The sequence below is a fragment of the Mesoplodon mirus genome (genome assembly GCF_964341445.2).
Source record: "Mesoplodon mirus genome assembly, chromosome: 8".
Taxonomy (NCBI): domain Eukaryota; kingdom Metazoa; phylum Chordata; class Mammalia; order Artiodactyla; family Ziphiidae; genus Mesoplodon; species Mesoplodon mirus.
The window spans coordinates 58,244,006-58,270,106 of record NC_138984.1 but is presented as its reverse complement, the minus strand read 5'-3'; the positions used below and the strand labels follow the sequence as shown (position 1 = coordinate 58,270,106).

General features: G+C 33.9%; 1 protein-coding gene across 1 annotated transcript in view; it reads left to right on the top strand.

The window, feature by feature from the left end:
• Window positions 1-26,101, top strand: part of LRP1B (LDL receptor related protein 1B) — a gene marked incomplete at its 3' end in the record, with an annotated part of 2,351,282 nt that overhangs the window by 1,704,036 nt on the left and 621,145 nt on the right. Inside the window, exons 47-52 of the mRNA XM_082630936.1 lie at window positions 359-556; window positions 2,078-2,282; window positions 11,181-11,345; window positions 11,621-11,865; window positions 18,951-19,082; window positions 21,529-21,756. Of these exons, the coding sequence (XP_082487062.1) occupies window positions 359-556; window positions 2,078-2,282; window positions 11,181-11,345; window positions 11,621-11,865; window positions 18,951-19,082; window positions 21,529-21,756 (1,173 nt within the window). The remainder of the gene's footprint in view (window positions 1-358; window positions 557-2,077; window positions 2,283-11,180; window positions 11,346-11,620; window positions 11,866-18,950; window positions 19,083-21,528; window positions 21,757-26,101) is intronic.

The following is a 26,101-nucleotide window of genomic DNA, read 5'->3' as shown; positions in this document are numbered from 1 at the left end:
TAGCAGTTCCTATGGTGATGTTTCTGAAGTTTAGATTGTCAGCTGAAACTACTTTAAAACAGAAAGTCTTACATTTTGTCTTGGAATTAAACAATTCTTGTATTTTAAAGTCAGAATCAGGTGTATAAAAATTCAAAGAATAAAAACACATTTTTATGTTATTTTAATAAATACAAATAAACCTAAGTTTTTCAAGTTTCTTTTACATTTTGGATTAAAAGAAATTGTTCCTTTAGTGACAGAAAATTACATAATAAATTATACTTTTAAATAAATGGATTTTGACCTCAAGCACTTTATTCCACTTACTAAGCCTATAAATATTTTCATAAGCCTATTAAAATAAATTTATTTTCAGATCCTTTTGAAGCATTCATCATCTTTTCTATTCGCCATGAGATCAGAAGGATTGATCTTCATAAAAGAGACTATAGTTTACTTGTTCCTGGATTGAGAAACACAATAGCACTTGATTTTCACTTCAATCAAAGTTTACTTTATTGGACAGATGTTGTAGAAGACAGAATATACCGGGGCAAGCTTTCTGAAAGTGGAGGTACATCTGTTACAATGTTGACTTAATGTTCAGATTGATTTCTAACTGAAAATTCCAGAAAAGTATGCTGTAATCAGAAGGAATTTTGATTAGTCTTTGGCCTTTGGTTCTTCATCTTCTCCCTCATATGTGTAAAACCAGGGATGTGAAGTATATGTGTGAAGATAGGGGAGGGAAGTGGTGAAGGCCTGTACTGTTCACACCATTTTCAAGTTGTGAACTTTTTCATGCATATTCGGTGAAGAAATTTATTTACAAGAAAAAAAAACATTGTCTCCTACATACTAGTAGTCATATTTTTGTCAGTTAACATAGCTTGTTTTTATTTGGTTTTCACCTTTCAGCATAATTCAAACAAACAATGAATTATTACAAAGATTACAAATATGAGCTAAATACTTTTTCCCATGATTTGACATCTCTTTTCTCCAATCTAGGCCATTCTTTAGTAGCAAGGCCTTGAGATAAATATATGTAATAATTCTCTTGAAAATTTTAGATCTGTGTAACATTCCAAAGGCCAGGTATTTCTATCACCATCAAAATTCCTCCTTAAATCACCTATACAATTTTGGAAAAATATAGTATTTGAACACACTATATAATTATGATCTGTGAGTTTGTGTCCTGTGTCATATTGCAAGGTACTGACTTCAAATGATGGATTTAGATCCATGACTTTAGATGGTTAACTGTTCAAAAAAACCACACTATTAAAAGTCTAACAAAAGCATTGGCAATGTCATAAATTATAAAGAGCTATCCTATTAGAAAAAGGATTGTTTTTTAAATATATATATATATATATATATTTTTTTTAATTCCAAAATAAATTAAGGAATGGATAAATAAGAGTAGTGCTGGGTATTACCAAATTGTTTATTTTTATTTAGACCACACTTCTGCCTTCTTCTCTTATTTGCAAACATGTTATATCCTACAAGTCTCATGGCTTGCAGGATATAACATACAAGCCATAAAACTTGGCTTATGGTGTGGAGGTGGGTGATTTGGGGCTTTTGTTAAGGTTAAATGCAGCAAGAGTGATCTTATAGGCATGCTTCAAAAAAAGAGTGGGTGCTGACTGGCTATGATGCATGTTACCCCAGGTGGACTTTTTCTTTTTATTCTACCCCTGAAGGTCAACGTTTGAATTAAATTGCACCAATTTTAACCAGCACATCATTTTTATTTCCAAAATCCCTTGTTCTGACTAAAAAGTCAGAAGCATGAAATAACTTTTTTGCAACCTAAACATTGTTGTTAACCTCAGAGTTGTTTTAAAATTCTGTTATACTGTCACTGAAAGGATTTAAGAGATCAAAAACTCTGCTGGGAAAGATCAGTGATTCTAAATTTGGGGCCTTCTTAGTTTCCTCTGTGCCAGGTAACACTTTTGCACTATATCTCTCAAGGTTAATATAATGTTAAGTACTTCATATTGCTAATAAGTAGGCCTTTTCCTTTGTGCTTAACAGGTTCCTTGAATGGGTGCAAGTGTTGGCTTCTCTTTTTTTGTAGGTGTCAGTGCCATTGAAGTGGTTGTGGAGCATGGCCTGGCTACCCCAGAAGGACTAACAGTTGACTGGATAGCAAGCAACATATACTGGATAGACAGCAATCTGGACCAAATCGAAGTGGCCAAACTAGATGGTTCCTTAAGAACTACACTCATAGCAGGAGCTATGGAACACCCCCGGGCCATCGCTTTGGACCCAAGATATGGGTAAATAAGTTTGCCTTTCACAGATTCAGTTAGGCATAAAAAATAATCTTTCAAATTAATACTGAATTCAATTATCTCATAAATTATGAGTCATAGTGCTTATTTTGTGCATGTAAATATGTGTGTATATATACTTGTGCATAGTTGTGTATATATGTGTGTGTTTATATGTACATATACAATTATATACATACATAATTGTGTGTACATATATCTATATATATATAGCTATAAATATAGATATATCTCAACAGTTTTAGTTTGTTACCATGAATTTTGTTATAGGATTGCTTACATAGGTACTTTTAGGTGATAGAACATTTTTTTCTAAATGTGGGCATTCGGCCCTTTTAGAAGCTATTGTAACTCTATTTTAAAGCAGTAATTTAATGAAATTCTTTTTGACCTGCCAAAGAGATGCTGTAATTGTTTCTAAGGGGTGCAAACCACAGTCTATGGTCCAAACATTCACCGATGTTAACCACCTCACCTTGTATCTGTATTGATATTTGTATATACTTGGAGTTAGTTTGAAAGAATATTAGAATAAGCTTGAAAGAGTGCAGTATTGAGATGCTAATTATGGGGATATTTGAAGGACAAGACACATGATTCTGGAAAACAAGGTCAAATGTATAATTCAGGTTATTGCCCCCACTGTTTCCCTGTGTTCCTTTGTGAAAGAGCAGAAGAGAGACAGTGGATTTGGAGCTAGAAAACAAGGGTTCCAGCACTGCTCAGTCATTTATCCTCTGGGAAATCTACTCAAGTGTATTGTCTTCCTTAGATTTCAGTTTTCTCTTTTGTAAATCAGGGATAATAATTTCTTTATAATTACGTTGTTTTGAGGAGCTGGGAAAATGTGGAAGATAATATATAACTCATCTACATGGGAATGCTTTGCTCTTGCTGTTAATTGTTTATTTCTTTGCTAATTGTTTCGTTAATCCAAAATCATTGTCAAGTCTAAAGGATGGTAGAAAGGAAATTTTTTTTGGCTCTGTACCTTTAAGTAATACAAAGTCTAGGGAGGACCAAGGCGAGGGGGGAGTCAGACAGGAGGGACTTTAGTGAGATGAGAAGAGAGAAAAGGGAGCCTTGTGTTTAAGTCAGCTTCCTGGCCCATACTCTCTGCTTTGTGCCCTGGTTTATGCCCAAGACCCAGAAATCAATAGATTGGGAAGTCTGTTTGTTTTCCTTTTCCTCAATTCACATACAGAAATTAAAGGGACAAGGCAGCTTGTCTAGACCAAGGCTCCAAACTGGCAACTCTCATTGCTGTGTTTGTTTTACCTTTCACAGAGTTTGACATTTATTTGAATTAGTTGCCAAAATTTAAAATATTGAAAGATTTTGCATACAACTCTGGATTTCTGGCTTCTTTCACAAAAGTAGGGAGATCTGGCCACAATCAACAGAGCGGCAATTGTATCTTTTTTTTTTTTAACATCCTTATTGGAGTATAACTGCTTTACAATGGTTTGTTAGTTTCTGCTTTATAACAAAGTGAATCAGCTATACATATACATACATCCCCATATCCCCTCCCTCTTGCATCTCCCTCCCACCCTCCCTATCCCACCCCTCTAGGTGGTTACAAATCACTGAACTGATCTCCCTGTGCTATGTGGCTGCTTCCCACTAGTTATCTATTTTACATATGGTAGTGTATATAAGTCCATGCCACTATGGAGAACAGTATGGAGGTTCCTTAAAAAACTAAAAATAGAATTACCATATGATCCAGCAATCCCACTACTGGGCATATACCCTGAGAAAACCATAATTCAAAAGACACATGCACCCCAATGTTCATAGCAGCACTATTTACAATAGCCAGAACAGGGAAGCAACCTAAGTGTCCATTGACAGATGAATGGAAAAGAAGATGTGGCACATATATACAGTAGGATATTACTCAGCCATAAAAAGAAATGAAATTGAGTTATTTGTAGTGAGGTGGATGGACCTAGAGACTGTCATACAGAGTTAAGTAAGGCAGTTGTATCTTCTAGGTATGTCCTCCAGTTTACATGGTTTATGCTTTGCCCATTTCACTCATTACCTCCTGTAATAACAGTTCACTAGGAAGAGGTCATCTGTGTCTAATGAGAAATTCCCTTTTTCAAAAGGACTGTCCCTGAGGTTACAAGTAGACTGCCAATCTTGACCCTTTACTTCCCACAGAGGTCCATCATCAACAGAGGTTTTTACCCTCAGTGTAACAGCTACTGGTGTGAACTTTTCACCTATTAGACCTATCTACATTGTACCAGCACTTTATCTGCATGAGAAACTTTCTGTATAAGGGAAAGTGGTATTTTGGAGAAAGTTGTAACTTTAGCAAGTATACCAACATGGTAGGAGAACTGCTTCCCAAAAAAACAAATGGCACACAGAGAGAAAAAAACAAATAAATAAAACACGTGTATAAAAATTTTGAAAATAGTCTGATCAAGCAAAGCAGTAGATCTGGGAATTGAAGCTTCTTTTCCTATAGCTTGGAACTGACAATGCTTAGAATAAATTTATTTATCTCAGCTTGTTTGAGGAATAGCCAACCTGAGAAGAGAAAAAGAAAATAGAAATGCAGAAGACACACAACCCACAAATGCTATTTAAATGAAAATATCAGGCACTATTTCAGTGATATAAGGGGATTTCCAGAAGTAAAATATTCTCTAAGAGTTGAAAGTTGGTATAGAAAGCTAATCTCTGAGGAGGGAAAACTTGATAATGCTTCTGAGAAAGTTGATGTCCTCCATTGCTACTATGAAATTGTGAGGCTAATTAAGATAATTACAGTGGTAATAATTTTATTTAATGGGTGAAGAAATAACACTTGTAAAATTGTTTCTGGTGTAAATGACCAAAGTTCAAATGGCAGTGTCAATTCACTAACTCTAGGAATAAATTAAAAGTTTGACAGGTTTGGGTGTCATATGATATGATAGAATTTTTATTATTAAAAATTATTTTATAAAGGATTGTGTTGGTTAAATATGAGGTTCATGTAAATACCTTTAGAGCCCAGTTGTAAATTTAAATTTAAAATGTAGCAATTAGATTTTAAAAATGTAGTGCAAATATTAAAATTTATTTTCAGGTTTATTGGATATTTTGGTGAAAAGTTCATAGACGTTTTTAAACATTGGACCTTTCATAAAGTAGGCTGAGAGACTAGTAAAAATAAGTATTCCCTTATTTCTCACATTATTGATGAAATAGGTAAGAAAGCTGTGAATCAAAATTATAGGAGCTCCAAAGACATTTAAACATTTTTTGAAATGTTTTATTTTAGGATAAACCCACTGGATAATTTTTTGAGAAATGTAGTTTGTGTAAATGCTATTACCTTTCCTACTAGATCATAAGCTTTCTGATGGCAGAGTTGCTTCCATGTCTATGAAATCCTTCACTGCCCTTGATATATATAATTCTGCTCAGTAAGCTCTTGTTCAGTAAATTAATGCATATGATTAGACCTTTATTTTACGTGAAACTTACCGGAACTCAAGGATACACCTTAAAGAGTGAAGTATACAGTAAAATACGCTCATGGGCAATACTGTCATCTTCTTTGACAATAATGAATGAAAGAAAAAGTTTGCAACCAGCCACTTTGCTACCTCAGCACAGCTGAGAAAAAAAGCAGGCTATAACATTAACCCCATAAAACACGTTTACATCACATGATCTTCTGAAGCAGTCAAGGTCTTTGTGACCTTTTTTTTTTTACAAATCTCAAAAAAGAAATGTTTTAATCAATACTTTGCTTCCTCAACATAGAATCCACAGACCTTCATTTTACATTATAAGACATGTTTGCTATCATGTTACATTCCTTCCGTATTCTGGGTTTTGACCCAGTGTCCCAAGTGACAAGTTATTCCAAGATGCTAAATTGGGAACCTTATGGAGGAGCTATTTTTCTTTCATTCCATTTTAAAGGAATACATTTATTGCTGAGGTGACCTGAAAGAGTACATGAATCTCTCTAAACATCAAGTTTATTATTAGGGAGTAGCAAGCACCAGGGAGTTCAGAATCTACAGGGTACTCACTTCAGTTCTTGAACTTTCCTTGCCTTTATGCTCCTGTAACTGCATGGTGTCTTCCTGCTTCTTTGCTGGTATTTAGTTTTCATTTGTCATAATAGATGGACTCTGATATAACCATTGCAGTTGGTGAAAGCAGATATAGTAATTGTGAAGATTAGTGAGACATCTAAATAAAATTTTAATTTTATCTGGGAGCGTTTCTAAATGAAACTAATAACATTGTTGGTTTCAGAAGGCCTAAAGATTATAGATAAGTAACCTCTTTTTTTTGCCAAGATCCTTTATTTTCACCTTCTGCACCTTGACCTGATAGATTATAATAGCTCTTTCATGCCCATAATGGTACAAGTTGTTCATGGTCCATTTACCCAATTTAATCCTGATACAGACTAACCTGTGAATGCAGGAACTATAGAATCAGTAGACTGTAGTCTCTTTTTTAAAAGCAATCATGGTTGAACATTTCTATACGTCCTGTAAGAAGGGATATTCAGTCTTTGTATACTTGAAAAAATAATGCAGTCATTGAAATGCTAATACATTTTAACCGTAAAAAGAAAGTAATAGGGGGAAAATGATTCTTTTAAAATACCACATTGTAAAGTGTACAAAAGAGTGCTTAGAATTTTATGAAACAATGATCCTTGAAATCAACTTTTAAAATTGATTGTTAACTGACTATTGTCAAGGTTAAGAACATTTTTAGGGGAACTAATTCTAGAACATGTATTTTATAAAAAGTGTTGGAAATTTCCCACCTAAATTAATGAAAGATAGGACTCTAGTGACCACTGCAGAAGAAACAGCTTAATGCTGCTATGTTTAGTGAAGAAATGAAGGGACCACTTTTTTTTTTTAATAATTCCTCAGAGTGTCCCAAGCCATACATTTTTGTCCACTAGAAACATGCATTTGAAAGTCTACAGTGTCTGTTTCTAGTAAACCTGCATATAGAAGGGTTACTTATATGCATGTTGGGAATTGCTGCAACCACATAAGGCAGAAGAAGGTAGAAAGTTAAGAGAGACACCAATTCTCTATTTGTTATACAGGCAAAAGACAGTGTTTCAGAAGTCTTTGGGTCATCAATCCAGAGTGTGGAGTACAGTGTTCTCTAGATCTAGTGGGATCTTATCCACAGATACTCAGACTACCTATGACTCTCAAATTCACTGTGTTTGTTTTCAGGGATTATTTTTCCTAATCTTTTTCAAACTTGCAAATCTCTCTACCTTGTGTGTCAAGATATCATCATAAATTTAATCGATGCTAGGTTGGTCTTGTTTCTTCAAATAATCTTAATTTTTTAATGTTACGTTTAAAGGGAAGCTGATAAGTAACAACCTGGTGTCAGTGAAAAGTTGTGTGTATCCAAAATTAAATTTGAAGTGAGACACATAATTCATTTCATATTCATCGTTTTCAAGAGAGGCATTCAACTACTTAACCAAATAGCCTACCAGTTTTATATTAATTAACCTTTGTTTTATTTTTTATTTAATTAGCAACAGATTACATATGATAACTTATAAACAATATATAGTACTGATATTTCCAGATAATTAGCACTTTCTCATACAAAACAATCCTATTCTTAAACTTTAGTCTTTTCAGAAAAAGATTCCCAGCAATAAGATTTTATAAATGTTCTCTGGTACATTTAAAAAAATTATCTATTTACTTAATTTTGGGTTAGTTGTACTTTTAAACCTTTATTTTAGAAATTTTTAAATACACAAAATAAAAGGAATTGTAAAATTAATTCCCTCGTATCTATCACCCAGCTTCAACAATTATCAATACACTGTCCTCTGATATATTAATGTTCATCTTTATCCTTCCCCAACAGTTTATGTAACTTATTCAAATATTTGGTGGTTAAACAATGAATGATTTAGATATTGTTTTTGTGGATATACTCCCACCACCAGAGCTATGGAAACTCCTAAAGATGCTAATGAAACAAAAACTATTTTTTTAATATAAACTCATTTTTTAAGAGATATTCTGTGAGATAAACCTATTCTATGACCTACTCCTCTGAATTTTTTTCTCATGGCTTTGACTCATGCTCACTTTATAAAACTAATCTACCTTCACATACATGCTGTTGTAATATTTAAACATTGACATTAGTATTAATTGTCATTTTTTCTCTCCCTCTGTGTCTGTGTGTGTCTGTCTGTCTCTCTCTCTCTCCATTTCTTTAATAGTTTGGAATGACTTTGAATTTTGCCTTTAAAAGAATATGCTCTCTGAATATGTGTGTGGATGCTTGTGTAAACACAAATGTTTCTATGTGCTAGTCATTCTGTGTGGTAAATTGTTTACATCCATTACCTCATCAAATACTCCAATCAGTGGTACTATCAGAGTTTTTATTTACAGATGAGCAAACAGAGGCTGAGATTAAGTACGCTGGAATCAGTGACAGATCAAAAATTTGATTGCAAGCTTGTCTGATGCAAAAACCTATGCATTGCCACTATTCAAAGCTGACACAATTAGTTAATGACATTTTTTGAAGGTCTAGTACTTAAGTTGTATGGGAACCTACTCATCAAGAAGGTCAATATCTTCTTGACCACACATGACTTTAGCACACATACTTACTAAATTTATTCTATAATGTTTTGTATTGTCTTCCAATCATTTCATATTTGTAATTCCCATATCCTATAAGTGGTTATATACCTCTGAAAAATTGAAGTCATAATGAACACTTAGTTTACATCACTCCACATTTCCTTAAATGGATATAATAAACTTTTTAAAAGAGAAGAAAGTTTGAATGGCATTTTAAATTTTGTTCCAGAGGATTGTTTCATTTTTCCAAGATATCCACCAAATTCATATACCTAAGGATCATTCATAGTAATGGAAGAATTGAAAAATAGCAAGGCTATATACAATTATAATGAAAACAAATTTATGTTTACCAGTAACTTTACCACTTCTGACCAAAATGTTGTGAGAACTGATAATAGGAAAATTTGTTAGACTGTCACTGTCTCTCCAGTTCTTTGCATTTTCCCTCCCCAAATCTCCATGCTGTCCATTGGGTTGGTTCTACTACCAAGGTAGAGAAGGCAACTACCATTTATTGATTACCAACCATGTTCCTACTCCAGTACCAGATGCTTTCCCTTTGTTATTTTATTTAGTGACATGATATTAAAGAGTTAGATGTTATTTTATTTAGTGACATGATATTAAAGAGTTAGATGTAAAAGCATGAGAACAGAAGTTAAGCTATCCAGTTTCCCAATTCCATCTTCCACTTGCTGGCCATATAACCTGGTCAAGTAATTTAACTTCTCTAAGCTTGTTTTCTCATCTGTAAAACATGGATAACTTTAACCATGGTCTCATGGTGGATTAAATGAGATAATCTATATAAAGCTCTGAAAATAGTATTTAACGTATAGTAAGCACTCAAACATTAGCTAGTTGTAATAATTGTGGAATTGTTGTGTAACTATATTATAATACTATAGAAACATGCATCAGCAGTTTAGGCCACAGTCAATGAAACATAAACTATCTATTACCTAATAGCCTTAGAAATCAAATGCACAACATGAAACATTTGATACCTATCGTGTGGAACTGTTTATACACCATGAATGTAGAGTTACAAGTAGTATTTAGTAAAAAATAAATTGTATTATAACACTTGCATGTTTGTATAAATCAAAATATATGATATCCTTCTGTTTCTCCTCTGTATCCTCTGTCATATGATCTGTTCCATTTATGTGAATCTAAATATCATCTCCATGCAGAATACTTTCAAATTCATGTCTCCAACTCTGCCACCTTCACTGAACTTCACCTTGGTGTACCACACAGGTTCCTGGAAATCTCCTTTTTTATGTGTTAACATCTCAAGATCCAAAAATTCAAAACTAAACTTTCAATTGCTATCCACACCCATACACACTCAATTCCCAGCTCTTAAAATCTGTTTCTCTTCCATTTTTCCCATTTCACTTAATAGGATTCCCTGCACACCCTCTGTCTGTCCTTACTCTGAGTATGCCAAAAGAAGAAACTGACAGTCATCCATGATTCTGTTCTCTACTTCATTCCCTACATCCAATTATCATTTAGTCCTGGCACTTAGTTCTACCTCCAAAATATTCCTTGAACCCATTCACTTCACTGCTATCACCATATCCCAAACCACTACCGTCTTTGCCTGGTCCTTTAAAATAACCACCTGATGTACCATTCTCCTACCTCTCTATAATCCACTTGTATATATCATGTTTCTCCCCTGCTTAAATGTACCTCTATTCCCTTGGAATAAAATCCCAAATAATTACCTTACCCTGCAAGATCACCTGCAAGATCACCCTCTTCAATTTCACCTTCTTCGCTCTTCCCCTTTCCTCCTCACTGCCCCATTTCTGATACATTGGCCTTATTTCTGTTCCTCAGTCACCCACTTTTTCCCCCCATTAGGGCTTTTGTATCTTCTGTTTATTTTTCATGTCCTGCTCTTTATACTGCTCTCCTCATCTCTCAGATTCAGTGTAAATATCACCTCCTCAAAGTGCTTTCTTTTCCTGATTATCTTCTCCAAGTAGATCACACACCTACTATTCTCTCTCATAACAAAATTATTCTTGAACGTATTTCAGTTGGTGTAATTTTATATTCATGTGTTTATTTAGTCTGTCTCCCCCATTGGACTATAAGCCCTGTGAGGGTAGATAATGCATCTGTTTCTCTTGTGATTGTTTATCTAGACAGTGCCTAGCATGTCATAGGCACTCAATAAATATTTGTGAAATGAATGACTGAAACAAGAGCATTCTTTCCTTTTCTTCAGAATTCTTTTCTGGACAGATTGGGATGCCAACTTTCCTCGCATTGAATCTGCCTCCATGAGTGGTGCTGGGAGAAAAACCATCTACAAAGACATGAAAACAGGGGCTTGGCCTAATGGACTCACTGTGGACCACTTTGAAAAAAGGATAGTTTGGACAGATGCCAGGTTTAGAAAATGATTTTTTCTTTATTCTCTGTTACCTTCCTCGGATAATATTTACAAAATAAAAGTTGTTCTCATGTGCACGTATCATGACATCAGTGGTGATTTTTGTTTGTTTTTATTTTGATGGCTTTTTTAAAATGTTTCTACAAATCAGATACAGGCCCATAAAATATTTTTTATACAAATTGTTTGTCATTTATCTAAATAGTATAAGCACATCACTGGACTATCTGAATGAGTTTTGATATACTACTGATGCATTTCCTTTTCTGTAGGTCAGATGCCATTTATTCAGCCCTCTATGATGGAACAGGCATGATAGAAATCATCCGAGGTCATGAATACCTTTCTCATCCCTTCGCCGTGTCTCTATATGGGAGTGATGTCTATTGGACAGACTGGAGGACCAACACATTGTCAAAAGCCAATAAGTGGACAGGGCAGAATGTCAGTGTGATTCAGAAAACTAGTGCACAGCCATTTGACCTTCAGATATACCATCCCAGTCGTCAGCCACAGGGTAAGTGCTTGTTATGAATTAACCACCAGAAATATTTTTACCTTAATCATATAATATTCAAACTGTAAAATAACTTTTGTAAGTTAACAGTTATTAATATTTTATGTATTGTATGATGGAAGTGGTGCCAGCCTTTATTTTAATTAGCTCAGGATTTTTTTCTTTGCTTTTTATTTATTTTACACACAAATAGAGAAACCTTAGAAATTAAGTGTTTTAACCCAAGTCCCCCAAGTTTTAGTCACTGCTATTGCATCAGTAAAAGATACTGTGGGAAGCTGTGGAATGTCTTCAGATTTGGAGTCTATTACCTAAATATGATCAGTAAATTAAAGGAAGACACCAAGGACACATTTATATTGGCCCCCAAATGGTCACTGTGCAGTATATTGGGAAGAAAGGGAATAGTGTGTAATAAAGGAAAAACCATCTGCTTTGAGGTTTTCTATTTTAAGAAAATTCAGTTCACATGGACATGTGTGTTACCTATCCCCATGTATTCCACATTTTGGTCAATGGTAATCTCTAACTTGGTTTTGTGATTTCATTTCCTCCACTCAATCCTTGTCAGAGTTAATTCTAAGCCTCACATTTCTTTTTCTTTCTTTTTTGTTTCTTTTCCCCAGGGTACCACGGCCATTCTGTGTAACATCAGCTCATTCTTTTATACCTCTTACCTGACTCTTACCATCATGATATATGTCATAACATATGGAAATCTCATTCCAATGCAAATAATGTTCCCATTATCATTAGCATACTTTTGTTTGAGACTTATGATACTCAAATGACAAGCTCTTTCTCAAAGAGGATACATTTTCTCCTTTTCTCCCTCTTTCAGTGTAGAGTAAGCAGATCTTACACTTCCTTGGCATTTCTGGTCTTATGGACCACACTTCAAGACTTATTTTAAATTCATGTGGTATTGTCTTATTTTAGACTTGATTAAAAATACTCACCTCTGTGGTTGAAAAATTCTGTATGTCCGGTGTCTTTCTTCAATATTTGGCCTTAATTCTCCCTTGAAACTATTTCTCCTACCAAAATGTCCTCATTGGTAAAATTTTCTGTGCTCTCTCTCTCTGAGTTACTCTGATTAAATCTAGTTATTTTTCCAGAAACTAGAAATTTATCCCTTTTAATTTTCTTATATAATTGATCCTTCTTTTTCACATGGGATTTTCGACACACCCTAAATTATGTGAGCAGTCACCTTAATCCTTTCCTATTACCCTTAGCTCCTCTACTCCTTTCATCCTCCAAACCTGCAAAGCATGAGAACAGTAAAGGGAGAAAACAGCTTAGTCATTTTTGTGCCTAATAGGTATTCAATAAATATACTGGATTTAACTAAATTGAAATAAGGCAAGAAATCATGATTCTGACCAGAATATGCCACTAGTACAATAAAAAAGATACTCTTCTCTAAGACATAGAGATTGCCAACAAAAACATGAAAGGATGGTCAACATCACTAATCATTAGAGAAATTCAAATCAAAACCACAATGAGGTATCACCTCACAACGGTCAGAATGGCCATCATCAAAAAATCTACAAAAAATAAGTACTAGAGAGGGTGTGGAGAAAAGGGAACCCCCTTGCACTGTTGGTGGGAATGTAAACTGATACAGCCACCATGGAGAACGGTATGGAGGTTCCTTAAAAAAACTAAAAATAGAGCTACCATATGACCCAGCAAGCCCACTACTGGGCATATACCCTGAAAAAACCATAATTCAAAAAGACAAATGTACCCCAATGTTCATTACAGCACCATTTACAATAGCCAGGACATGGAGGCAACCTAAGTGTCCATTGACAGATGAATGGATAAAGATGTGGCACATATATACAATAGAATATTACTCGGCCATAAAAAGAAATGAAATTGAGTTATTTGTAGTGAGGTGGATGGACCTAGAGTCTCTCATACAGAGTGAAGTAAGTCAGAAAGAGAAAAACAAATACAGTATGCTAACATATATATGGAATAAAAAAAAAAGGTTCTGATGAACCTAGGGACAGGACAGGAGTAAAGATGTAGAGGTAGAGAATGAATTTGAGGACACAGGGAAGGGGAAGTGTAAGCTGGGACAAAGTGAAAGAATAGCACTGACATAGGTACACTACCAAATGTAAAATAGATAGCTAGTGGAAGCAGCTGCATAGCACAGGGAGATCAGCTTGGTGCTTTGTGACCACCTAGAGGGGTGGAATAGGGAGGGTGGGAGGGAGACACAAGAGGGAGGGGATATGGGGATATACGTATGCATATAGCTGATTCACTTTGTTATACAGCAGAAACTAACACAACATTGTAAAGCAATTATACTCCAATAAAGATGTTAAAAAAGAAAAAAAAGAGCGAAAAAAAAAAGAAATATAATCAAAGTAATAAAAGTAAAAGAGGAGTTCTTCATGGAAAAAAAAAAAAAGATATTCTTCTCTAAAACCTTCCACCAGTATGGAGGAGTATCTATTCATAAACACTTATGGGATTGGTTTTAACTGTTATAATTGTAAAAATGTGTACTTATATGGTTTTGTACCCACATTTTTTGGTCTTTTGTGGGAACTTTAATTTTTATGTTTGGAAAAATTTAAATGAATTGGACCATGAAAAATGGCCTGAGTCTATGTATTATATTTTCCCTCCCTCAAAATGGAATCATTGTATTTCATTTAATAACTGTCTGATTTACACACGTTGTCATGATCCCTAGCAAATTCATAGAAAGGGAAGAAACATGATACTTCTGAGCTTTCCTGACAATTTCATATATATAGAAAGGAAGTGAGACATTCAGTGTAACTCATTTGGTTGAGGGGAGATTTTCTTGACATCTTTACTTAAAAGATGATTTATATGTGTCTTCTCTACTTCGCATAAAATAAGGAAGTTTTTACTATATGGATCTAATATAACATATTTTCCCCGAATTCAGGGCAGATATTCTAGTTTCTAGTCTACTAGAGAGAATGCCACCTATGATGAGAACTTAATATTTCCTAAAGGAAATTCAGTCTGTTTCCAAATTTGAGAATGATCAGAGAACATTCTACTTTTCCCCATTGTAAGGATCACTGAGCATATAACAATCATTATCCATCTTGTTTATCTGCTTCAGTGAATTAATGCTTTCACTGCTGGGGGGTGGAAGTGGGTAGATGCAGAAATCTACTGACTGTTTTATTCCCAAGGGTAGAATTACAATGAAAATGGTGAAAAAGGTTGAGCTTTAACACAAGTACAATAATAAGCCCCTGTTTTCTGGTGAATAATAACGTGAGGTTCATGAAAACTAATACATTTTAAAAATACATGACGTTCGGTTTTATAAAATTGAAATGTATGTCTCACAAATTAAAGAAATAAAGATTAGAAATATTCTTTGAAGTTATCTAATCCTCCAAGTAGGAAATTAATTAAAGTTTTAACACCAGTTTTCTTACAAGTAAGCGTTCATTATACGCATAGTTTCCAGTTTGGTTATTGGACACTTAGAATTTTTTAAAAAGAAAATCTAGTTTAGATTTTTTTTTGGTGTCTAATATTGTTGTTATATGGGATTAAGAAGAAACAAATCAAAGAGTAAACATATGAAATAAGGGAGCACTAGTGGGTATTTTAAATCTAATATTTTTTATGGTATAAGAACTTAGAGTTAATGGCATGGCCTTGAGAATCCAACTGCCTGGGTTCAAATCCTATCCCTATGATTTATTAATTGCATGATGTTGGGCAGTTTACTTAACCTCTCTGTGCCTCAGTTTCCTCATCTTGAGATAATAGTATTTACATCATAACATGTAGTAAACATGAGTTAATCATCATTTAATATAAGCATATCAAACATGAGTTATTATGTGAAAAGATCTTAGAATGGTGTCATACATAATCAGTGCTTTGTGTTTATATATATATATAAGTTAACTGTTAAAAAGTAACAGTACAACCATATCAGTTGTTGCAACCATATCACTTTCCTAGCCTCCTTTTGTTGAAATTTAGGTTACATTACTGTTTTAAGACAGTTTTGAACACATTTTCTCATATGTAAATAATTCATAATGGCCTTAATATCATACTTTTATAATCATATCAATTTTTAAATGAAAAATGCCAATAAAAATGTGAAACACAATCTGAAGGAAAGCAATATGATTGATTTATCAAGGGAATCCAGGTGCAGTCGAATGAGTAGATTATCAAATCTCTTTTCTCTACATTCAGGTTACCATCTATCACCACTCCTCATACACTAGTGCATGACATAAAAATTATGGTTATGTTAGTAAAAGGGATGTTTAAAAGTTTATTTAACATCATAAAATAATATTTGCTCATTACCAGTAAGTTATAGAATGTAGAAAAACAGGGAACAGAAAAAATGTAAACCTATTTTTCCAGCTCCCAGAGCAACAAACATTTCCATGTTGTTTCTTCTGGTTATTTCAACAGAGGTATTGAAGAACACAATAATAAACAAAACTTTCACTATCTGTTGATGAACTACTATGTGCCATTTAGGTTTTACTTTTTTTTCCTAATCATCAGAGCTGTCAAACAAGGTAGTTATTCCCACTTCTATGAGGAAGCTGCAGCTCAGGGAAGTAAAGTAATCTGACTCAGAGTAATAAATCTCATTGAAAGGCAGGCAGTACCAGGGTTTCAATGAGCATGCCCAACTTCATAGTCCATGATTCATTCTTTGCTAAATTAAGAAAGCTTTTGTATCTCTTCATATTTAATATCATGCTTTATTTTTAATTTTTTATCTTCTTTTTTACACTTAGCATTAGCAACTCTCTTTCTATCATTGATGCCTTATCTTGTTTTTAATAACTACATATTTTCATATCACATGTGACTATCAAAATTGTTCCCAATTATTTGTCTATTTTTGGACACTTAGTTTGATTTTAGTTCATTTCTATTCTGTCATTAATAATTTTAAGGCATGTATCTATCCATAAATATCATTTTCCATTTTTTATAGTCTTGGGTTTTATTGTTGCTGTTAGCAAGTCATAAAATCTTTTGTAGTTGCCAGAAACAAATACATGAACATAAGCCCCTCCAAGAAGCAATAGCATCACCGAACTCCAGTGAAAATTAGATCATTCTCTTTCTTATATTATTTCTATATTTATTTTTTAATTGATTTTCTTTGCAACTTGCAAATATACAATACAGTATTATTAACTGTAATCATCATGCTGTATAAGTCTCCATGACTTATTTACTTTATAACTGGAGGTTAGTACGTTTTGACCTTCTTCATCTATTTCAATGGGCAAGCCCCGCCTCCCCCCTGCCACTCACACCCATCTCCAGCAACCACCAATCTTTTAGTCTGTTCTGTTCTCTGTATCTATGAGCTTGGTGTTTTTGTTTTTGTTTTTTAAATTCCACATATAAGTTATATCATACAGTATTTGCCTTTCTCCATCTGACATATCTCTTAGCATAATGCCCTCAGGGTTCATCCATGTTGCCAGAAATGGCAGGATTTCTGTCGTTTTTATGAATAATGTTGCCTTATACACACACACACACATCCCACATCTTCTGTATCCATTTCTCCATCGATGGACCCTTAGGTTTCTTCCATCTCTTGGCTATTGTTAATAATGTTGTAATGAACATAGGGGTGTATATATTTTTTCAAGTTGGTCTTTTCATTTTCTTTAGATAAATATCCAGAAGTAGAATTGCTAGATCATATGGTAGTTCTTTTTTTTTTTTTTTTTTTTTTGCGGTACATGGGCCTCTCACTGTTGTGGCCTCTCCTGTTGCGGAGCAAGGCTCCAGACGCGCAGGCTCAGCGGCCATGGCTCACGGGCCCAGCCACTCTGCGGCATGTGGTATCTTCCTGGACAAGGGCACGCACCCGTGTCCCCTGCATCGGCAGGCGGACTCTCAACCACTGAGCCACCAGAGAAGCCCATCATTTCCTTTTATTTATTTTTTAAATTTAATACACAGACATGAATTGTTTTTGTTATCTTGTGGGGAGGGTGTGAAGACTGGCAAAAGCCACATTGAGTATTTATTAAATTCAGTTAATTTCTCTACAATTTTTATTATAACCTATTGATTTTTATTCTTTGTGCTTTAAAAGTCTACAAGACTAACATTATTACACTGAACAATAGATCCATTTGTTAGGAAGATTTTAGTTGAAAACTAAAATATTGCTGGTGGGATCAGAAGGTATAATACTTTCATGCCTTCAACTGACAAACGTAGTTCTAAAGAATTTATTCTACTAGATAGGCTCTATAAAAATGAGATTTGAAAGAACAGTTCGATCAATTGACATTAAAATCTTATCCAAAAGGCATGATGACAAAATAAGAAACACAAAAGAATGAGAGAATGACATTGAACTGCAAAATTTAATATTCCATTCTAAATTTGAATATATCATGTTATTTATACAATGGAATATAGTAAGTTTGAGTATGTGGAGCAAACTTTAGCCATGGAATAAGCTAATACAGAGAAAAAAAAAAGAAGTAGATGTTGTTATAATGAAGGAAGACAAACATGTTTTTCACATAGGCCTTTGATTTGAAAAAGAAGAAATGGCCTGAAGGGGTATACAGTATATGTAACAGCAGTTTCCTATGGAAACTGTTCAGAATGTCATGCTAAGGCAAGAAGGGAATCTATATGCTATGGTAGGAAAATAACGACATCCACTGGAACTCCCAACACTGGCATGATAGTCTACCTGAGTTTATTTTATACTAAATGTGATAATTATTCCTGATTATTTCTCAGACTAAATCCTTAAAAAAAAAAAATCTTTGCTTCTAAAGCAATAGAATGCATACCATTCCTCTTAGAGGAAATTGAGGGAGTTATCTTAGTTGTTATCTTCAAGGAGGAAAAATGTTTTATTCATGTAATTGTTGTGTATGATTGTCTGTTATTGTCATATTAATCACTCGAGTAATGGGTGTTATGTAGGGAACTTCACTTTGAATCATTATGTGAATAACCCTTGTCAAACTCAGAGGTCCCCTAATCTAGTCTTCCTTCTTCACTCTTAATATTTCACTGTGTAATTACAGCTCCCAATCCCTGTGCAGCTAATGATGGCAGAGGCCCCTGCTCTCATATGTGTCTGATCAATCATAATAGGAGTGCTGCTTGTGCTTGCCCACACTTGATGAAGCTTTCCTCAAACAAGAAGACCTGCTATGGTAAATTTCTTACAGTTCTTATCTAAACTCCAAATTGAATTATCTCAAATTATATTAGCATTCAGATTTTCCTCAAAGTAAAGTGGAAGAGGTTTTTAATGTCCTTAAAAACATTTGATGTGGTGCTATTTTCAGGCTCTGTTGATGATTCATCTACTTTTGGGGAGACTGACAAATTCTTTAAATATGTGATATGCTGCACTTTGCTGTTTATTACCTTATTCACTTTTTTTCTTGCTACTTTCTTATTTGGTGTATTAGCAGAATTTATCTCTACCAAACAGGGAGATTTGTAAGTGAAAGTGCATTATCAGAAAATGATGATGTAGGTAACCTGCATAATAAAGAGGTACTTAACAGCTTTAATCTCCTCCTGCTCTTCTACAGTTACCTTAGCATCATTTTATAGGGTATTATCAAGTTGAAGGGAGAAAATATGAAGTAAAATATGTAACTTGGAAAGGTTTGTAAAAAATACTTAAACAGCATATTTAAACTAAAAAATGAAAATAAAATTTGTGAATGAAAGCCAGACTGTGGGTTCTTCAGAACCATTTTTTTTTTTTTAGATTCCATATATATGTGTTAGCCTATGGTATTTGTTTTTCTCTTCCTGACTTACTTCACTCTAGATGTATATGTGTAGCTGATTCACTTTGTTTTTTTTGGTTTTTTTTTTGTTTGTTTTTTGTTTTTTTCCGTACGCGGGCCTCTCACTGTTGTGGCCTCTCCCGTTGCGGAGCACAGGCTCCGGATGCGCAGGCTCAGCGGCCATGGCTCACGGGCCCAGCCGCTCCGCGGCATATGGGATCCTCCCAGACCGGGGCACGAACCCGTATCCCCTGCATCGGCAGGCGGACTCTCAACCACTGCGCCACCAGGGAGGCCCTGATTCACTTTGTTTTAAAGCAGAAATTAACACACCATTGTAAAGCAATTATACTCCAATAAAGATGTTAAAAAAAAAGGACACTTAATAAAAGTTGGTGGTTGATAATAAGATATGCTGGGAAATGTACTTTAAATCTACACAATTTAGAGGTGAATTCAAAAAAAGTGAAGGTACCTTGAACTCTACATAAGGTTTTTTATATAAAATAATATCATGTGTAATTACAGATAGAGATCTAATTTACATACCTCATACACATATTCTACATTCTTGAATACACCAAGTTTGCTCTGGACTTTGGGCTAGCTGTTCCCTCTTTTAAAAACACTCCTCTCTTAGATTTTCTAATTGTAGCCTCCTTTTTGCTATTCATCACCTTTGTAGAGGGCTTCCCTGATGACCTAAGTTACAGTAGCTCTTCTACTGATATTGTCTTGTTTCTGGTATTCTTGTTTTTGATATTTCTTGTTTCTGTTCTTTATTTATTGTTTGTCCCTCTTAGAATGTAAACTACTACATGAGAAGGCCCTCATTTATCTCATTTACTTCTGTTTTCTGAGGACCTGTAATTTTGAATGGCATGTAGGAAACATTCAGTTAATATTTGTTGATGTTAAATAAATGGTTGCTCTCTTATTAAGTCAAATGTATTTTTGATGTTGCTACCATACCTTGGAAATTAGAACTTCTCAAATAACTTCTCAAAAAAAGAAAAAAATCAGACTGTGGATTTTTTTAGTTTTGTTTTGTTAGTAATTTTTGTTTATTTGCAAAGCACTTACTTTTAAGGGCAAAAAAGAGTGTATTCATCCAATCTTAACTCAGGTATTTAGGCACATGTGGCTTTAATTAATTTTATACAATAATACCATATCTCAAATATCAACAGTAACCCCAAAGAGAAAAACAAGAGAATAGAACATCTGTGACTCCTATTTCTATTAAATCTACTAATATTTCACAAATTCATTGCAAGAAAAGTGCCTATTTAAGTAGAAATGATAGAATGCCTCACAATATTAATTACTACAGATTCACAAAAATTTACAGTACAGCATGCTTTAACATTATATGAACCCTAATTTTGATAGGGAAAATATAAACATAATTTTTAAAAACAATGTTTAATCTCATTTTATTCAAAGGTAATATAGAAAAAATGTTCTTAGTTTCCTTCAAAAAACACTTAATGCACTGCAATATTGTTATAGTTATAAACAAAGAACAAATATGGCTGTTTGACATTTGTAGAGTTCATGTCCTTTAACAAGTTTGTTTGAAATTCTAAGATCTGATCAATTACTGATAATTTCTTGGCATTTCTAACTAAAGAAAAATGACTTAAGGATTCTAACTTGTTTCACATTTGTTGTTATTGAGTACTTTCATTTAAAAATAGATAAATCATTTCTGTGTTCATGTTTCCATCAAATCTTGGTCATGATTTTCTGGTGTTAAAAACCTATTAAATCATCAACAAATAATATTTAGAATTTCTAGACAGCTTCAAACTTGCCAAGCTTATAAAGAAAAACATTTCTATTTCTTTTCTAGAAACGAAAAAATTTCTTCTTTATGCAAGACGTTCTGAAATCAGAGGAGTGGATATTGATAATCCATATTTTAACTTTATCACGGCCTTTACAGTCCCTGATATTGATGATGTTACTGTGATAGACTTTGATGCATCTGAAGAACGTTTATACTGGACAGACATTAAGACACAAACCATTACACGGGCTTTCATTAATGGAACTGGATTAGAAACTGTTATTTCTAGAGGTAAAAGATTTTCACTTTACATCTTAAAAAATGTTTGTTATTCAGTTTGTAATAATTGCATCTCTTTTGTATTCTTTTTCTATTATCCAATTCTGTGTTGTTAATTGAGAGTTGGAATTGATTATTCAGAGATTTAATAATATGTTATATCCTAACAATTGGAGAATGCTATAATTATGTTGCACATAGTAGTCTGATAACTAGAAATTTAGTTTCACAAGAAGAAAAAATTTCAGAACAGATAATTTGCAGATTTCTAAATAAACAGATTTGAAGACTCCTTTTTGCTGATGCGGGAAAAGTTGTATTTGCCTAGAGAAAATATAGGATATTTGTAAAGACTGGTCTCCCCCTCTGATTCAAGCTCATTATCAACTTTCTTTTGAATGTATTTTTACAGAACTAGACTAAACAAATAAGAGAGGAAACCTGTTCCTATCCACCTCCTGACCCATCAGGTTGAATCACAGGTTTTCAGTAATGCTGTTGATTAACCATTTAAAAAAAAAAAAAAAACTTTTCCCAAGGTAGAAATATAGCTGAAATGAGACATACATATAAATGCAGTGGCTGAATTCTAAATATTTAGCATTGAATTATCTTCATTTTTGCTTAAATTTTGGTATAATGTGATTTCTGGGTCAGTTATCATTTTAGTGAGTGAATCTTAGTTGAGCACCTGCTGTTCGCTGTGACTGCAAAATCAAAGAAGACACAGTTTTTCTTCAGTTTCATGCCCCCTAGGCATGATAGAGTGATTTGAAGGAGGATGGAGGAAGGCATGATCAGTGATCCATATAGATATATCAAACTCCTCTGCCTTGAAGCATACTGACAATTTAAAATCAGACCTAATTTGAGCAGTGATCAGCTTCTTAATGAAAGCAATAAGAAGTGCAGGTTTTAAATTTACAGTGTTTTTCAAGAGTTTCCACTGGCTTGAGTACCATTAGTAGATCTGAGAGTATTTGAGCACTCAGGTACTCTTGTTTCTATGCTAGCTCTTTACCCATCTCAGGTTAGTACTGTTAATGCAACTTGAATGAATTGGTTATAAGCTTGTTTAAATATTGAATTACAAACGTTCCCTAAGAGAAGAGCCTTTCTAAAAAAGCTAATGCAAAGATTTCCTTATTGTGCAGTATTTTTTTACAGAAGCAAGGGAAAAAATAATTATCGTTAGACTAAATTTAAAAAGACTACCTGGTTAATGATCATGAAAAATCTTGAGAGAACAGTTAAAGCACATAAGGTACTCCCAAGACTGACAGTCAGTTTGGTGGTCTTCTCACAAGAAATTCATCAAAATCTAATAGAAAATTGTTCACATACTTTATCGTGAATGTGAAATACTTTCCAAAGGCTCTATGAATTGTATAAAGTAAAAGATGTTCTATCTCAAAAAAAATTGGGGAAAGATTTTATGTCTCTAATTGTAAATTGATAACAAGTAGTAATTTGGTGAGTTTATCTTTGAGAAAATCACAGACATCTCCATTTAGCAGACTCTATTTACAATTATTAATCAAAAATTGAGCAATAATATTTTCTCACTAATAATAGATGTACTCATTAGGATCAATAATTATTAATTCAGTCATTTTCAAAAGTATTAGAATATGTTCTATATGATAAGAAATTGAAAGAGGGGCAGTATAGACTGAATAGTATGAAGTACAGAACAAGAGGGTGTTATACGAGCTGATGGAGCTAAAAAAACAGGAACCAAATAATGCCAGCCTTTATAGGATAACTCGTTGATTTTTATGTTAATACTAAAAATAATGGAAACTTAGGAAATGTTTTAAGGAGAGTACAACTACATGATTATCTTTGCTTTGGAAAAGATCACTCTAGATGTTATGTGTAGGGACTTCCCTGGCAGTCCAGTGGTTAAGACTTTGCCTTCCAATGCAGGGGCTGCATGTTCGATCCCTGGTCAGGGAGCTAAGATCCCACATGCCTAGCAGCCACTAAAACAAAACATAAAAAATATATAGATATTATGTTTAGTGGAGAATTGAAAAGGTCTGTGTTGGTGGGTAGATGAGCAGTAGACTCTGGGAAACAGGCTGCTATAGTGGTTTTAATAAGAGGTGATGGAAGCCTGGACAAGGGTGGAAACAACAGAGATAGTGAAATGTGGAAAGATCATTGAGGTATCAATGAGTAAATATATAAATAACTGAATATGAAAGTTGAGGAATAGACATTTTCAAGGACAACTCAGTTTCTGGGTTCCCCACAAGTTAAATGATGTTGCTTTCCCCTTTCTTCCAAAGTGAAACCTTGTTAGGGACTGATATGTCCTTCCATTAAAAGAGAAACTTGAGATGAACTTTTGACAGTTCAGTTTCTGAACGCATCAAAGTATCTTAAATCCTGCCAGTAATTGTACTTTATTTTATGCTTTCATCTTTTAGATTCCTTGTAAGTGACTCTTTGGCCTTTCTCTTACTTCTTATACTGTTGGCCTCTGTATTTTCTCACTTCATTGTCTTCCATCTACTGGAATTTTTCTTGAGACCCTCTTCATATTTTCCTTAGCCCAAGTCTAATGTGCAACCACCAAAAAAAAAAAAAAAAAAAAAAAATGATCGGGCCCCAAATCAGTGAGATATAGATTTTGGAAACAGTCCTTGAATTAAAGTAGAAAGTTTAGACAGGGAACATCTGTTGTTTTGCCTATTACTGAACAGAATTTTCAATTTTCATTTTCACCCAGGAAGGCTTTTGGTGGAAGAATGTCAACATCTGTGATTTAAAAAAAGAGGAGAGTAAAGAAATGAAAAAAAGAAAGGCAAAAATGATACCTATAAATGCCATTCCATTGAGAACTGTGTATCTATAGCAATGGGTGCTAAATGAGCAATACTTCCCATGTATATTCTTTATCTTTTAGTTAGAAAGATAGAAATGCTATTTTAGTTTACTCCATGGACTTTTTTTTTTTTCTCACACCATATTCTGGATTTTGTATCTGGGATGTTGAATGGGTGGGGAGATAGCAACTATTTCACTAAGACAATCTATAACCTCAAAGAGCTTTATATCTGGTGAGAGTGAAATGTAAACATCTAACTAAAGTATAAGACTCAATGAAATAAGGAGGTTAATAAGGTGTAAGCCACTTCTTACAAAATTAGCACAAGGAGTACTGAGTTCTTACATGGGATTACTAAATTTCCCACTTAGGAGGAGGTGGTGAAATGAGGGTTCTGGAGGAAACTGTAGCGAGATCAATCTGGTTGAGCTATCAGTAGGCACAAAGATCTGGACATACATACATACAGAGGAGCAAGCAGTGAGGGGCAGATAGATCTTGTAAAAGAGTAAGAAGGTTCATATCATGGCAGATCACAGAGGGTCTTATACCAGAGGAGCTGTTTTTGTTTTTTGTTTTGTTTTAGTTTTTTTTTCCCTCAAGACAATGGAAAGCTGCTGAAGACTTTTACAGATGGGTATAGGTCATTCAAACTCTTTTGAAGATAAATCACGTTATCAACCTGATAGTTAGATAAGTGAGAAATTATAGACAAGGATGCAACTAGAAGGTTACAGAGATGTTCCAAATCTGAAACAAAATTTAGATATAAGAAGGTGACAGACACCAAGAGTAGATGTAGAAGTAATTGAACCTGATGAATGAAAGAGAGGTGAAGTTGACCAAATAATTGGAAAGATATTGGAGACATTGATCCAGATGAAAATAAAAGAAGGAGGCCTTCTTCAGAATTTTTTCCCAAATCAGCAGTGAGTTGTTTCTATAAGATAGGAATAATTATAATTTAGGACATTAAGAATATAAAGATTAGTCAAGAATTATAATTCTGCCCCTGTGTTCTCTCAAAAAAAAAAAAGATTGAGAATGCATACATATGTGTTAAAAGTGACAAAACCAAGGCCATGGTAAATGCTCAATTGTTCAGAGTTGGAGAGGCATAAAATTAGTGAGGGTGAGCATAGAAGGCTCCTAAAGTATTTATAATGTTCTTAAGCTAGATCATGGATTTATGGATGTTTTATTAATTTGCATACCATGTGTTATATATAGTAACATATATATGTATATATACACATACATGTATATATATTTGTATGATCAGTTTTTCATAAGTGCAACAAATAGAATATTAATATTTACAAAGTTCCCTTGAGAAAGCTTTTTACAAGCATTACCAACTTGCTTTTTTAAACTTTGCTTCTAAGAACAGTAAAATAATTGCCCAGAAACCTACTGCAAATGAGTTTTGATTGGATGAAACCATAACTGCCCTCAGAAAGTTATACGAATTAGGATCCCTTCCTCCTTTGAAGGCATGCCTGATTTGGGATAGAAGTCTTT